The sequence below is a fragment of the Dermacentor variabilis genome, chromosome 9, assembly GCF_050947875.1.
Source record: "Dermacentor variabilis isolate Ectoservices chromosome 9, ASM5094787v1, whole genome shotgun sequence".
Classification (NCBI taxonomy): Eukaryota; Metazoa; Arthropoda; class Arachnida; order Ixodida; family Ixodidae; genus Dermacentor; species Dermacentor variabilis.
In genome coordinates, this window is record NC_134576.1 from 70885038 (window position 1) to 70901784 (window position 16747).

General features: G+C 44.6%; 1 protein-coding gene across 3 annotated transcripts in view; it reads left to right on the top strand.

The window, feature by feature from the left end:
- The window catches only part of LOC142558054 (choline transporter-like protein 1), a 129086-nt gene that overhangs the window by 16239 nt on the left and 96100 nt on the right, over nt 1-16747 (top strand). For 2 of the 3 annotated variants that reach the window (XM_075670213.1, XM_075670214.1), the window contains exon 1: nt 14584-14760. The exons of the other annotated variant lie outside the window; for it this stretch is intronic. In XM_075670213.1, coding sequence (XP_075526328.1) covers nt 14653-14760 — 108 coding nt within the window. In that variant the 5' untranslated portion in view covers nt 14584-14652. Of the gene's footprint in view, nt 1-14583; nt 14761-16747 lie in introns of those variants that run through there. 3 annotated transcript variants of the gene reach the window in all.

Here is a 16747-nt window from a genome sequence, read left to right on the forward strand (position 1 = left end):
AGTGGGACTTTTTCACGATAAGACAGCCGCTCTGCCGTTTTACTAGATGGCAACTGAAGAATTTTTAGCATAGACTGGAAGAAAAATATTTGGTGACTGTGACGCAGCACAAATTTCTTGGCATTATTCTCGATCGGCAGTAATGGGCTTCACACATCGGTACACTTAAAGAGGAAGTAAATTCTATTAAAAATTACTTCGCCGACTAGCCTGAACAGCATGGTGGGTGCTATAAAGTAAAGCAGTCCCAATTCACTCCGATTTCAGTTCTGCCAGTAACCCTCGACGATTGGTCACATTTTTTTGGGCCACCCCTATTTCACCTGCCTGTCACGTGACGTCAAAAAACCGCAAAACTGCTCATCTGATACGACGTGTATGCACTGAATACGCGTGATCAGCCCCAAGAAGCAAAATGAATATTTCTGGTACAACGCTTTTTTTGTTATTAGCCCTCCACTAATGGCCTAAAATTTTTCAGTCTGCAGACACTTCGGCCGTCCTTCGTATGACGTCACGAAACTACCCAAACTCACCTCGTCAAAGTGGCGTGTACACTCTGGAGGTGGAATAGTATGACAAACAAAACTGATAATTTTTGGAATAGCCGCAGACGGCCCCGTTCCGAAAGGAATAAGAGATGGCTGCCCAGCGATCGTTCTAGAAGTGGCTATTCGGAGCTGCCAGAGAGAATGGATTCCTCTCCGTGTAGTAAAATTTTTGCGTGGCACTATACTTTGTAGAGCCTTCTCTGCACGTACACGACATTGCTCTCCTAACTGTTCTTCACGGAGGATGCACTTTGGCAGCATTTTTACCCTTCCGTTGTACACCTTCGCAATTTTCGACCAGCCACTGCGCGCTAAGCAAGGGGAAGCGCACCAATCGAAGACGCCAGCATCGCCCTCCTGATCCGCTGATACGGTTATCCACTTCCACTATGCTAGGTCCAGCCCTCTAAGACTGTCTTCATTTGTACGCATTCCTCACCTCTTGTCAGCCAAAGAGATAAAGTCTGTCCAGGTAGACTATGCTATTCTTTTAGAAAGCTAACAAAAGTGACCTCCTAAAAACGAGGAATGCATTTTATCTGGCTCTTGAAATAGTGTTACCGCCACCACTCAATGCTAGAGTCGGGGATAAAACGAAGCAGTGTCAGGAGAGTGGAATAAAATCAAAATGGAATAGTTTTACGTTACACGACCCGGGACGATTAGTCTCATCGCAACTGTAGATACACAATGTACTGATAAAGCAAGAAATAGCTCATTAGACTCGCGTCCTCGATGGCTCGTTGTGAATTTCGGAGCAGAGACTTGAGACTTTATTGGCAAGAAAGCTTAGAGTGTGCATTGCCATCACCCAAGACGCCTCGAGTCTTGTTAATCGCCGGGGCTCGTCATCCGTCTTTTCCAGTTATGCGAACAGTTGAAACTTGTATGCAGGCGTACCGCATTTTATGGCAACATGGAAAGTACCCATCGAACCACTCTATAAGGAAAAGTGGAATACGTAAAATTATTCTGGATCGTGAAATGTTACGTTATGCAGATTGAATTTCAGCTTCCCTTCTTGGATGTGAAAAACGCCCAAAACAGTATTGTCACTAGAGGAAATCATACGCAAGAGGGATGTGTTCAGGAAGGCTCTGCGGTAACTGGCCCTATGCCAAATTTGCTCCTTATATTGACAGTACATCAATATGTATACGTACCGGACTGTAGGAAAATAATTCGTCGGCATTGGCATTCGTCACACCGGGCCTGAAGCTACAACAGAAGTTTAGATTACCCCGAGTGACATCTTCTACAGTCTCCGAACTATTTGCTACCCTCTCTGCCTTGCGTTTCATAGCGTCAGTGGAGATCACATAGAAGTGGGTTATTTTTAGGGGTCCCCAAGCCGCTCTCACCTCATTAAAAAGGACAGAACGAAATGCGTTGAACACATATTTGGTGTATGCAACTCTTAAGAAACATCATGCTACTTTCGAGAACAAGGACTTATATCATGTGAAAAGTGTGCAGTGGCGGCGTTTACCAGAAAATCAATGTCTCCATACGTGACATACGCCGACGGACAGCTGATCTTGTACAGCACGAGTAAGATTTGTCGGGGTGGTCGTTGGCAGAAATCTCTCCTGGACCTCTCACGTGAATTATATGAAAAAAGCCTGACAGGAATTTGACGTATGTTTAATTTCCTGCAGGAAAGGCCTGGGGAATGCCAATATAATATATGCTGCAACTGTACAGGGTCCTCTTTATTGGATTCCTGCGGTACAGCCTACCGGTCATGTCCAACATCTGCAGAACTAACCTTAATATACTCCAAAGCATCCACGCCCATGCCCTCAATATATGCCTTGGTCTACCACGTAGTGCATCAACGACTGAAGTTATTGCAGTCGCTCAAGTTTCCACTCTTAGATTCCATTGTTTATATTACCATTAAAACAATGCGTGTGCACATATGACACTTCGCCCGGACCCCTACCCACCACCTCGCAAATCTAACAGTACATAGGCCCCACACGACATTCAGTGCGACTGTCTTCGCGCACCGTGCCTGTCTCAGGTCAGGTTACACACCTGCGGCAAGACCTTCCATTCCTCCATGGTGTGGGCGCCATGCTCAAGTAAATCTTGCAATCCCACGACTTCAGAAAAAGTCGGATGTGCCCTCATCAGCACTCAAGCAACTAACTTTGCTTCTCTTGTACGAGGAATAGCGCATTGCACACATACCTAGACTGGTGGATCAACTATACCAACCAGTTCTGGTGGCGCTGTAATTATACTAACAATGAGAATAACCCAGCGGTTCAAGACTTACCATGTCACTACGTCTACAGCTGCAGAGCTCGCGGCTCTCCGCGACGCGCTTAATGTGATAAATGATGAAAGTCCTAGAAGATGTGCAGTCTTCTGCGATTCAAGGCCTGCCTTGTGTGCAATGTGTGCAATCGTTTCTCCGAGATGGAGCTCACGATCAGCTTACGCGCGAAATAGTGGAACTTGTCCATCACTTAAAAGAAAAAAGGCCATGATATCTCTTTTCTATGAATACCAGGTCATTGCGGTATAATAGGAAATGATGACCGCGATAAGGAAGCTCGGACGTCAAACCAAGAAGACCGCTGCGTCCCTATTCCTCTCTCAAAGACAGACGCCGCGAGGCAACTTCGCATTCTAGCACGCATGATCTCCTAAGCAGAGCGCATTACCGCACATACACGGCGCACAAGACTGCACAGACTAAATCCGTCACTGCAACTGAGACCTCCGGGCGTCGGTTGTCGCTTGTAGGTGCCTTCACGAATGCCTACTCAGCACTAATTGGAATTGCTGATAGTCCTGGATGTGGCTCAGAACGCAGTGATTGCACTTTTGTGATTTCTCAGGACGTCTGGTATGCGCGAGCGGCTTTAACTTAAGTACAGTCCGTACACGTTTCTACGCATTCTCTTTCCCTCCTCTCTCTTCCCCTTCTCCCTTCCCCCAGCGTAGCTGTGCCAAGCAGACTCTTCACTAGTTAACATCCCTGCCTTCCTATATTCATCTCTCTCTCTCAAGGAACAAAGAAAAGCTAGTGGAAGAAATAACATCACAGTTTATAAATGTGTACCAGGACACACAAAATCCTGAAAACCCTGTTGTTCACGCTGCTGCAGGACAGGTGCTCATGAAAATGAAAACACAAAAATCTCCCTCTTGCCTATGTGAAATACCCCGGTTGCTAATCCATATCCTGTCGAGTTAGCACATGTTCACACAGTAATCAAAGGGCTTAGAGTTATTTTCCAGAGATCCCAATAATAAATCTTTCATTCCCCCAAAGTTGAGCGAAAATGGAAATTTTGTAACTTCATTACACCGTCTGCAGCTTGCTACAACATTCATGTGTAACGTGTTACGCACCATTCAACGCGTTCCCAGTCCGACGTGTCATTGTGGCAGAGTTTACGAATGCCTACAACACCTCCTTCTCGAATGTCCATGACACGATACCGAGAGGATAAGAGTAAATATTGATTTATATAATGTTAGATCGCAGAGATTTCACATTGCAAAAAAAAAAGTAATTTTTTCGTGACCAATGATACAGCTACAGAAAGTTGGAGTTGTGCCTGAAAATTCCCTGGCAATAAAAATTTAAAAAAAATATCAAGCTCTTACTAGGCTTTCGTGGTTGACCCCCCTATTACATTTCCACCCGCCGTGGTTGCTCAGTGGCTATGGTGTTGGGCTGCTGAGCACGAGGTCGCGGGATCGAATCGCGGCCACGGCGGCCGCATTTCGATGGGGGCGAAATGCGAAAACACCCATGTGCTTAGATTTAGGTGCACGTTAAAGAACTCCAGGTGGTCAAAATTTCCGGAGTCCTCCACTACGGCGTGCCTCATAATCAGAAAGTGGTTTTGGCAAGTAAAACCCCAAATATTATTATTATTACATTTCCTTTAAATACCACCGGCTGTGTATGTCGTATGTGTGTAGCTTACCCCTGGCGTTGGTATATGTTGTTATGTGTCTTGTTTTGACGATTTGTGCAGATATGTAAGCCGTCTCGCCTGCGAAAGTGAACTTATGTGTTTGTTTTCAGGCTCTTTTGTGCACTTGCACTTGTTTACACAACTGTGCATGTCTCTGTCTCTCGTTTTGCTTTTACTTTTTTGTGTGGGTAGAACGTATTAGTGCTTATCACATCTTTTTTTAATTTTGCTTGCCCGGTAAAAAGGGGTACCAGTACCATTAATGATGACAACTTTTCAGTTTCTTTCACATATATTTATCAAAAAAGGTGAAAAAATGTCTTCCGAGCGAAACTGGTATAATCGAGAACATGTGCCTTTTCAGAGCTTATCTTGTCCCATATGCATAACAAGTATAATAAATTTCGTGTGCGCTTCATTTCTTGAACGCTGAGTGCAGATCACTCAGGAGTCTGAAGCAAGACAAGACCTAAATACGACAAAATATTGAGTGCTTTATCTTCTCGAAGAATAATCATCTTTAACATAAAGACCAGTACGTTGACGAATTGGCATTGGAGGAAGACGAAGGGTAGTGTCTTGCTATTTGAGGATCGAGCTTCTTGCCTGAGGGCAAGAACACACTGGAGCAAACATTCGCAACAAGGTGGCGCATATGTGTCTGCGGCAGCAAAAATCCTGAGACCACTGAGGACATACGGATAGAATGCGAATGTATTCAACCAGTGAGACCAGTGGGTAACGTACGCCTACCAGAAGCGCTTGTATTTAAAGTGTACAGAAGCATCAACAGATGAGCGGTCGAGATAAGGGGTAGATGTTCAGAATATTGGGAAATAAGCAGGGAATAGATTGATGCGACAAGATCCCTTACACTGCTTCATTCTTGAAATGCGCTGCTCAGGTTGCGGTAAATCTTCACAAGCAGCACTAATAGGCGGCTAAGGATAAGCACTTTACTAATACAGAATACCCATATTGAAGAAATTCGATTTGTTCGTGTGTATGTTTTATTTGGACGATCGTTTGAATAGAGTGAGTTGCTGATCAAATTATGGGTTCGTTATTTCGATCCAACATGTTTGTTTTCCACAGGCTATGCATTCCAATAACCGCAAACCTATCAATATCAATAAGAGGGCAGTTCAAATACCTTGGGGTTATATTTTCCTCCAATATGTCTTTTGATTATCACGTCAATTACGTCTCAAACAAAACAGCTCAAATCATTGGTGCTATAGGTCGTTTAAAAACATAATTCCTACACAAACTAAACTTTGATATACAACTCAATCTTCAACTCGAAATTTGAATTATTGCCACTTAGTTTCGGGTACCACAACTTTCGCCAACCTTGAACGCATTCACCTAATCCAAAAAAGGAATCTCTGACACGTGTATAATACGCCATACCAACATCCAAGTGCAGCTTTATTTAGCCATCCTAGAGTGATTGAAGTACATGACCTCTATAAATATCGCCTCAGTGTCATCCTTACATCGAAAATTAGGAATAATATAAGCAATCTCAGAAAATTAGCAGAACTAAAGAGAAAAATGTTAAGCTATCCAACAAAACATGGCGAGGAATGGATAGTACCGACACCTCGACTTAAACATGGACAAGAACGCCTTCACTATATTCTTCTATCTCTTCTTAGTGGTTATAGTCTGATTAATTTCGATTTGTTTTCGTGTTCACGCGAAGAGCTTCATACTATGTATTTAAACAACGTGACTTCAGTTTACTTGTGTGTACACATTGCTGCTTCCTGTATACTTCAGTGATTCCTTGGGTGCTTGTGTTCCCGTGTTTTTTTTTAATTGTACAAGCTGCAGTACTGCCTCCCTGCTGAACATTAGGTTTGCAGACTTGTGAAGCTGCCCTGGTGTAGCTTTTTTATGCAACACCTCCATCTGTATTGTAAGATGGGAAAACAAAATTGAAATTGAAATTGGAAGCCGTTCTTTCAACGCTTATCACCATCTTCAATTCTCGATACCAAGAAGAAATTTTCTGAAGGGCACTGTTCAGAAATACTTGATTCGATTGGGCATTAATTTCGGAGGTCTAAACGAAATCGTTGGCAAAAAGTTTAATATGAACTGCAATATCTGGTACAATATTGTTACGTGTAGCTTATGTACAAGTCTATTTACAATATATTTACACGTAGACCAACGGTGGCAAAGATGGCGACGCTATCTCAAGCGGGGCCACGTCGTCTTCTTTCTCCCCAGTGCAGCCACACTGTGGCGGCTGTACCGTTGGAATATCATTGATATATAGGAGGATGAAAAGTCGCCCTATCACAGAGCACTGGGGTACTCCAGAGTCAACTGTTACTGATGCAGATACGCTGTTACGAATAGAAACAAACTGTTGCTGGGGGTTAGGCATGCAGTGGTCCATTCAGTTAGCTAATTATACTTGAAAATATTATGCAGTTTAGAGAGTAGTCTTTTTGTGAGGAATTTTGCCAGGTGCTATTGAAAAATCCATGAACATAGCATCAATTTATGTAGCATTGTTAATTGATGTTGCAAAATGGTTGATTGTTTATATCAGCTGAGTACACGTCGAGAATCCTTATCTCTTACCGTGTTGATGTATGGTTAAAAAATATGGTTATCAACAAAATTTATCATTTGAATATGTATAATGTGTTCGCGTAATTTGCAAGATGTGAATGTTAATGAAATCGAGCGATAGCTTTTAATGTTGTTTCTTCTTCCCCTTTTATGTAACGGTTTGATTCTGCCTGTCGCCCAGTCATTGTGTAGTTCCCCGTTGCGTAATGATTTATTACATAAAACATGCATATACATAGATACCCACCCGGCATATTCTTGAATAAACGAATTTGGTTTGTTGTGTGGCCACGGTGACTTCTTTACATGCAGTTTTAACAGCATGTTGAAGATGTCTTGTTCTGAGATTATGAGGTCGGGCTTACGTGGCAAGGAGACATAAAAAAAAGGAAAGGGTGGCACCATTATCTTTAATGAAAATAGATTTGACGTGGACGTTATATGAGTTGAATATTATTTCAAAATCAGTTACCTGTTCTGCGTTAATTTCGAAGGTCCCCGTACAAGGATTTAGGCGAAATAGTTTTCCAAAATTTTCCGTTGATGCTGTAATGAAACTAGGTAATGATTCCTCGTAGCAATGTGTTTTGTCTATGCCCACTTGATTCTTAACTTCAGAGGACAAACCTGAAATTAAATATTCACAATACGAAGCCTTGGAGCAAGATTTTCCTCTTCGTAAGTCGCTTTAGCCACCTTCCTAATTTCAGTTTCGCCCTGGAAATACACGGATTCTTCCTCTTGGTTTCTTAACAATGTATGGCACAAAAAGCGTGCAAATGTTCAACGCTTAAATGAATTCAAATGGCATAAACAAGAAGCTGCACCCAGACACACGTACTCTCGCTGTCCGATTTTAGAATCTATATGAAACGGACGACGGCTCGGTGGGGATTCCTGGCAGCAAGCACGAGCGCTAAATTCGAAGTGCGTTGAGCTCCTCGACTTTGTGACGCCACCGGGGAGCACAAAAGTTTCTGCTGAGAACTAAGGGAATAAAACATAAAATAAACGTATGCTCTGCGGATGGGGAATGTGCGCTAGCATTTAATGCCCAAACTAAATGCGTGCCACACACACAGTCGCACATACCCCTCGACCCAACGTCACATCGAAGAGACGCAAGGAAGTGTGGCAGGTGCCCAGTTTCACTTGCTCAATAATCCAAGTTAGTATGAACGAGGTTCATTGAACGGTGGCACGTAAGTTGTAGCACACCTTCAGTAACATAAGCCGGCGGAAATACGACAGATATGCAATGTCAGATGCCCGTGATCCAAGTTGGCCCGACGATCGCCTTCGAATCCGGTTCCCGGATATCACCCAGCTGAGGGATGCTGTGAACCACTAGACTATGAACTATACCTAGTGATCCAAGTAGGCGGCAAAACGGTACAGACACATACCGAGAAACAGGGCGCCATACAGACAGACTGCACGTGGAAAGTTCTTGAATAGCCCTAATGATTCTATCGCAATAAAATTATAACCGCATTGAAACAAAAACACGTTGTGTCCGGCTCTCCCATGTCTCCAATCACTGTACTGCGGCAACTGCACAGGAGAGAGAGAGAGAGAGAGGGCTCTTTATTGGAAAAACAGAGAATTTTGCCGGCGCGTATATAACTGCTGGCATGCTACTCTGTATAGGGATGGGGAATGGGATTAAAAGATTCCAGAAAAGAGTCCGAGAAAAAAAGGATAAAAGTAAATATGAAATGTCCGAGTGGACCTGATACTAATATTTACAGGTGACATGGCGGGTAAACTTAAGCTTTTGTATAGGAAGGATGCAATTTTTAAAGCTTTCCTATTTGACCAATTTCTGTCAGGTAATTGAACAATAAATCCAAAACCCGTCGCTGGTTTGAAGGGCCGGGCATTGGACCTAAGATGCTCGGTAACGTTAACGGTTCGTGGCAAATCATGTCCATTTGGTGCTTAAAAAATTGTCTCTCGTCGCGGTACGCGGGGCATTCTAGTAATATGTGCTCAATTGTCTCTAAGTTGCGACAGTTATCACAGTATGGGTTAGTGGTAAGTCCTATGCTGTACAGATAATTGTTCGTGTATGCCACATTCAGTCGAAGACGATGGTACAATGTCTCTAAGTGTCGAGGAAGTGGTCGTGGAATTTTCGGTCTCATTTCTGGGTCAATGTAACGTAGGAAGTTATCTTGGTGAAGCGGCAGATTCAAGATGCGGTCTTTTTCTTGATAGGCATATTTTTTTGCCATGTTTGAAGCATCGGCTTTTGTAAAATATGTTCTTTTGAACTTGCGGTAATGGAGTCCATTTCTGGCGGCTTCGTCCGCTCTTTCATTTCCCGAAATGCCGGCATGGCCAGGTATCCACTGGAACTTTATGCAATGCCCAGCAATCTTAGCCTTGTGGTGAAGATAAGCAATGTCAAATGCTGCTGGTTGATTATTGCAACGCTTGTGCTTGTTCCAGATACATTGTAGGGCTCCTTTTGAGTCTGTGAAAATCACCCATGTCCTTGGCGGCTGCTGGCGAAGTACATACACAAGGGCCTCCTTAATGCCATATAGCTCCGCTGAAGTAGATGATGTCGCTCGCTCAAGACGAAACGAGAATCGTTGCCCTGTAGAGGGTACAAAAAGTCCGCATGATGAACGATGTGGAGTTGTAGAGCCATCTGTGAAAATGTGCGTTGCGGCTGCGTATTCTTTGTGCATATATTCTAAAGCTATCTGATAAGTCGCTGCCTGAGGCATTTTCTTTTTCGCACTGATTCCAGGTATATATGGCACGATTTCCAGTGGGGACAGTGTCCATGGTGAAATGTTGCGCGGCATAATTTGTGACGCCTGAGCAGGAATCGAAATAGATATGCTTCCGACGGCCTGCCCAAAGCTAGATGTAGCACGGGTTCTGGAAATATCCTTTATAAAGTGAGTCTTCGTATGAATGACGTGGCGGAGGTGTATCCGAAGTGTCTCCTGCGAACATAGCACTTCCAGAGGCAGGCATCCAGCTTCTGCTACAGTCCCTGACCGGGACGACCCCTTCGGAAGGCCAAGACATACGCGAAGGCAGTTGTTTCGTGCTGCCTCGAGTTTTCTCTTGCTTGTGGGAGATATTTTGTGCAGGATCGGGAGGTAATATCGTAGTGTTCCGTCGACGTAGGCCTTATGGAGGAGCACCATTGATCTACAGTTGCTGCCCCACTGTGTTCCGGCTAAAAATCGGAATACGTGCGACGCCGAGGAAATCTTCTCACTCAGTTTTTTCACTTGGGGCGACCATGTGAGGTTCCTATCGATCGTCACTCCAAGAAACCTTTGCGTCTTGACGTATGGAAGGGCACGACCACCCAACACTAGTGGGTATTTGTCCATACACCTCCGCGTGAAAGCCATGGCAACGCTTTTGTCGGGGGACAATTTCAGACCCCTTGGATTTAGGTAGGCCGATATATTTGCTAGCGCTCTCTGGAGGCGTTGTTGGGTGGTACTGCGGGAACGCGCCGCACTCCAAATGCAGATGTCGTCCGCATACAGTGTGATTTTGACGCCAGGGGGCAGGTTTCTTTTCAGATGGATGAGGACTAAATTAAATAATACCGGGCTTAACACAGCTCCTTGTGGCACTCCCTTCTCGACGGCATAAAGCGCCGTGGGGCCATCCGGGGTACACATGAAAAGTTGGCGTCCTTGAAGATAGTCTTCAATCCATGCGTAGAGCCGTCCTCCAAGACCAAGGGTTGCCAAAGCGTCAAGTATTGCTTTATGATAGACCGAATCATATGCTGCCTTAATGTCTAAAAATAATGCAGTAGGTATGTTTCCAGAGACCAATTCCTCTTCAATTGATGAGACCAAGGCAATGACATTATCAATTGCGGATCTATTTTGCCGGAAGCCATTCATTTCCTCCGGGTAAACTTTTGCAGTTTCCAAGAACCAATTTAGTCGTTTGTAGATCATTTTTTCGAATAGCTTCCCTACGCAGCTAAGCAGAGATATGGGTCTGAAGGAGGCGTAATTTGTTGGCTGCTTCGCTGGTTTCAATATAGGAATGACTTTCGCAAGCTTCCAGCACAGGTTGTCTTGTAAAGCTCACACATCATTTCTACTACTGCATTCGCGTTGTCATATTCTGCGATGCAATGACGCTATCGGCAGGTACATATACCAACACGGACTCTGACGTGATAACCAGCTTCGTGACAAGATGCGATGAACGCTTCTTCCTTCGAATATGGGAGGTGGCGGGTTCAAACAGCTTGCGGTGTATATTGTGAACCCACTACCGGTGAAACCGTAACTGCGAGCAGCTGTACTTGACGGTGAACTAGCCCTAGAGGTAGTTTATCATAGTCGAGGCAGTTGCACACGGCGTCACTTTGATTCATGCTGCGGAGTCGAATCTCGGCAGAACAACGTGCGTGGCATTAATATGGGCAGGAGAGACTTGGGGTGGGAAAAGGTGTTAAGGGTTTGGTGCCGCGCAAACGACAAACGTCTCTGTTGAGAAAAAAAGGAAACACGCAACAACAAAATAATTTGGTTCGCTGGTTCTCCCAAGCCCCGCCAGCAACACACAGGCCAAGTTTGTACGCTAACGTTTCACACGCTGCCTGTTGTGTGGTTCAGCAAATGAAGAACTTCCTCCTTTCGTTTTAAGGCCGTAGCATTCTTAGGGTGCTTCATGTACTTTAGTTGGTATGTGTGCATGTGTGCACGTTTGATAGTTTATTTGTTTTGTGCACTTCGGAGACCACGCGTCGGTTTGGTGGCGGCAGCCTTTGTGCTAGATACCAACAACTGTCATTGAGAAACGCGATAGAATAGTCGTACTGCAGTACGCACCTCATTCATAACTCGTTCCGACGATGGCAATGCGTTTTTCGCTAAAGTAATTCGATATAAACCATCGACCGTTATTACCATCGACCGTCATCGCAGGATTGGTTGTACCGCAATTTTTAAGGCGAGGTCATTACATGGTTCATGTGGTAATCCGGCGTTCGAGTGACTACGCCATGCTCCAAAAAGGCTACGAACCTTTGACCTTTTGGTAGAACTCGAACCCTTGACGTTTCGTTTAAATTAAAGCACAGTTCTTTAAAGTCGAGGTGATTAACGCACGCGCACCCACGATCTTTAGTGGGAGTGGAACCCACGACTTTCGGTGTTTAATGAGGCGAATTTAATTAAGGCACAGTTAATTAAGGGAATAGAACCAGCGCCACTTGCTGGGAGTCGAAGTCGAGTGCAAGAGCCCCAGCAGGTAAAAATTACTCGGGAAGTGTCCAGTGTCCCTCGGAACCCACTATCGAGTTTGGGGGCATTAAACTCCACATTTATCCCTTTTCCCATGCTGCAAAAAATAAAAATAAAGATAAAAGTGCTCCAGCGGAGGTACTTGGTAGGAATCCCTGTACCTCTCGCATGCTATGCGAGCGCTCTACCTCCTGATGTATCCCCTGATTTTTTTTTTCATGATTTTTATTTCAGGCACTCGATCGTGACTCCTGCGGGAAAAAAACAGATAAACGAGCTAAGAAGTATTTTCCAGATGCACTGCGACAAACACAAATAAACAGCGCACCGTCGAGTTCCTCCGGTGATAAGTAGGGGTACGAGATAGATAGAGGAGTTTTGAGGAAGAGAAATGATATTATGGAGATATACACAAAATTGCTAAAATGAAAAGCCCCCCCCCCCCCCTCCCCATATATAGGATACTTGAATAATTCAAGCAGCCTAAGTGGGGGCTATTTGTTACTGCCCCGTTTCAAAGGGCACTCCGATTAATTAGCATCAGCCAGCTGTCAGCCAGAGGTATAACAGCTATCACAACCACAGTTGTCGATCGCGCTATCAGCCACAGACGATTTCGAAAAGTCCTGCGTCAATAAAAAAAAAAAACGTTATATTTCTCCCAATATACTATACCGAATCACTGTTGCTGCCTTTCTGTGAGTACAAAAAAATAAGAAATAAAGGAACGCTCATTTTTGCTCTGCTCATTACCTAAATTAGCTACTTGGCTTCTTCCAGAAGTGTTATTAACCTCTGTAGACTGATGGAACACGCACGCACGCACGCACGCACGCACGCACGCACGCACACACACACACACACACACACACACACACACACACACACACACACACACACACACACACACACACACACACACACACACACGCACGCACACACACACACACGCACGCACACACACACACACACACACACACACACACACACACACACACACACACACACACACACACACACACACACACACACACACACACACACACACACACACACACACACACACACACACACACACACACACACACACACACACACACACACACACACACACACACACACACACACACACACACACACACACACACACACACACACACACACACACACACACACACACACACACACACACACACACACACACACACACACACACACACAATCGCAGGCGCGTAGACACGCACACGCAAACATTTTTGTCAGTATATACACGTACTTAGACAAATTGCATTTGCTATGGCAGAAACTGCTTTTCTCGCCTAACAAATACATAAATGTGCATGTTGGTCTGGCGGGTTGCCTTATCTCCGGAGGCTGAATCTCAGATTTTCACAGAAGCACGTGGCTGTGTTGCCTTTCGTCGTCAGAGAGCCAGAATGCCAAAGACATAATTAGCGCGAGTTTTCTTCTCAGAGGACGACGAGCGTAAATTAGAGCACATTCATACAGTTTCACATACATGGAAACCCATACAGAGCATGAATATTTCACGCAAGTGCTTACCAGTTACATTAGCGAAAAGTTTGAAGGCAACTTGGAACATAGTGTAATGTGGGACTCAGCAGGTTTAAGTTACGAAGTTTAGCTGTCTGCGTGCGGGCTAACGACCCGCGTAAGCGTACCGTGCAACCACTGCGGTTGATATTGCCACTGCGCTATAGGAACAAGACGTCTCACCAATCTTCAAACGATCTCGCCTTCGCATGTTTTCGTGCGTGCACAACCCATCTTGGGTGCATGTCACGAGATATCAGCGGCCGAACTGGAGTGTCACGCTACCGCGAGCTCCACTTGGTTTTAGAGTTTCGCCAAGAGAAGCAACGTTCTCGAAATAGTCCCCCTTGAAATATTCAACTGCGCGTGCTCGGATCCTGCTTTTTCGTAACGCAGCATTTGACTTATTATGGATTTTCTGGCAGGTAGAAGAAAAAAAAAAGAAAAACTGTCCAAGTTCCGTTGTCTCTGCCAAATTGACGACAACGTCCAGTTTTTGTTCGTCATGGGCCTTTCATACGCCACCTAGAATCGATCGCCACGAGGTCGCCATCGCGTCGATATTCTTTTGAGCTAACAGCAAGAGAGAGTGGTGGGGGAGTCAGAGTAGGTCGCTCGTGTCTGTTGGCGCCAAACCCTGCAGCGGCCCGCGATTGACTCGCCGGGTTTTGGTCCAGCTCGCCCTTTTGTTGTGGGCCGGTGTCGCGTGTGAGGCCGCACCAGCCGAACTAGATGTGCTGAGAGAAGCGAGAACCGGAGTTCATGGAGGGCCGGAATTCCAACTTTTTGGCTCCGGGTTATCCGGATCGGGTCGAGAGGGGCGAGAAGAAGCCTGCCACGATTCCCTTGCGCAGTCCGGTTCCGCAGAAGGTGAGCGAAAAGAGATTTGATCGAGGCGACCTGTTAATTAATGCGAGTGGATGAGTTTAAATGGCAAACCTTTTTCTGGGATATGAGAAATATCGGTTTTCAAATTGACGCATCGGTTTGACCAGCTGTGGTTGTTTCTTTCCCGTCGCCATCGCATAATTCGGCCACCACTGCTGGACATCGAACGCGCGACTTCTCAACGCATCATTATATAGCAGTTGGTGTGGCAGCTCTGCAACGCGAAGCACTATAGTGCGTGAAACCACCATGAAATTTGCTGAACAGAAAGAGGCCTTGAGCGGATAAAGTACGGCAGCGTAAATTGTTCTCAGTGAAACGCTTTGTGAAGCTAATAATAGACTTCAGAATACCTTAAATGCAAATCGCATCAGTGCCAATGCGCCGAATGGCTCTGTCCGGGTCAAGATGCTAAACGAGCCGGCAACAAGTGTACTGACTCACAGGTGGCACAAAATCACTGCTCCAGCTCGTGGAATACGAAACAAAAAACGGATCATAGTTTTTTTTGTAGGTTAGGCTACTTTTACAGCGTAATATCACATGCAGCACAATTTCGCGAGAATTTACGCAAAAGAGCCTGGCACCAGCGTTGGTTCAGAACGACGGTACTGGTGCTCAGTAGCCACCTTTGAGAGGATATGGGGCAGCCTAATCTGCGGTGGTCGTTGTCAATGAAACGCCAATCTTCCATTAGCTAATAATACATTACTCGGCGATGCATTAGGCTCATTTGGCAATGAGCTTTTTGTTATATCGGCGAGCATTTGTAATATTCGACATTGCAGTGTGAGGGTCCAACGCAGTGCTAGAAGAGATGAGAAACGGTATTTTGTAAGATAGGGAGAGTGTCGCACGCGGACGCGATGATTATTGTATTATTTTGATAGTATATGGTGTATCACAACGTTGATTGCTGTCTTATATATATATATATATATATATATATATATATATATATATATATATATATATATATATATATATATATATATACTCAAGATCAACATAGAGGGTTCAAAGTTTTGTAGACGTTGATTACGTCAAATACGTGTCTTCAGTTTCACGAAAGGCCGCCGAGAATGACCTCTACATGTGCTGAGGTTCCAGATGGAGGCGAACCACTCGTGTAAGCATGAACGGAAACAATGGAGGGAAAACAAGGACAGGAGCAGAGTAGATGCACGTATCACAGCAATAAAAATCCAAGCTTGTTGTTTCACATTGTGCAGTGAAAATACCTGCGAACGCTACATGTAAGTGGCTTAGATCTGCACGAGGCCACGAGAAGTATGCGATTGAAGCCTGGCAAAGCGCCACATTTTCACGTAAATGTTGTCGCGCTGTTTCTGATGCACCTGACGGCAGGGTCATTCCAGGCCAAGTGTGGCAGATGTGTCGCTAGACCATCTCATGTTATTGCTTCAAAATATCATTGCTGTTAACTAGCTTGCTCATTGTGCTTTTCCAATGTAACGGGAGTACGGCGCTTTGAACGGTCTCCGAGTGGTATAGAAGACACACAAATCTCAGCCGTTCCAAAAACTATCTATTACCCTGATCCATGGCTACTCTATCCTTCTGGTTGCCCATTTCTTCCTGTTCTTGCACTTGCGGCGTCCTTCGTTACAGTTGCAATGTCTTGCTGCTCAAATGTTCCTTGTAAAGTTTCGTGCGATTCAAATCTTGTTCAAGTAGCGAAACGTGGTTCGGCAAAAACAAAAAAAGCAATATGAACGATATATCAATGCCTGACTCGCCACAACCTCGTATACTAAGCTTGCTAAAATTCGTCTGCAATATACAAAGGTGATTATTAGCAACTTTGTTCAGCAAAAGTTCCTTGCGAGTTCCATTTCCGGACAAAAATCTACCGAATTGAGTAGTTCTTCATTGCAAATTCATTGTTAATTTGTTTAGTATAAACATTTTCGCGTTGTAGTCGAAAGCTGTAAATAACAGGAAAACT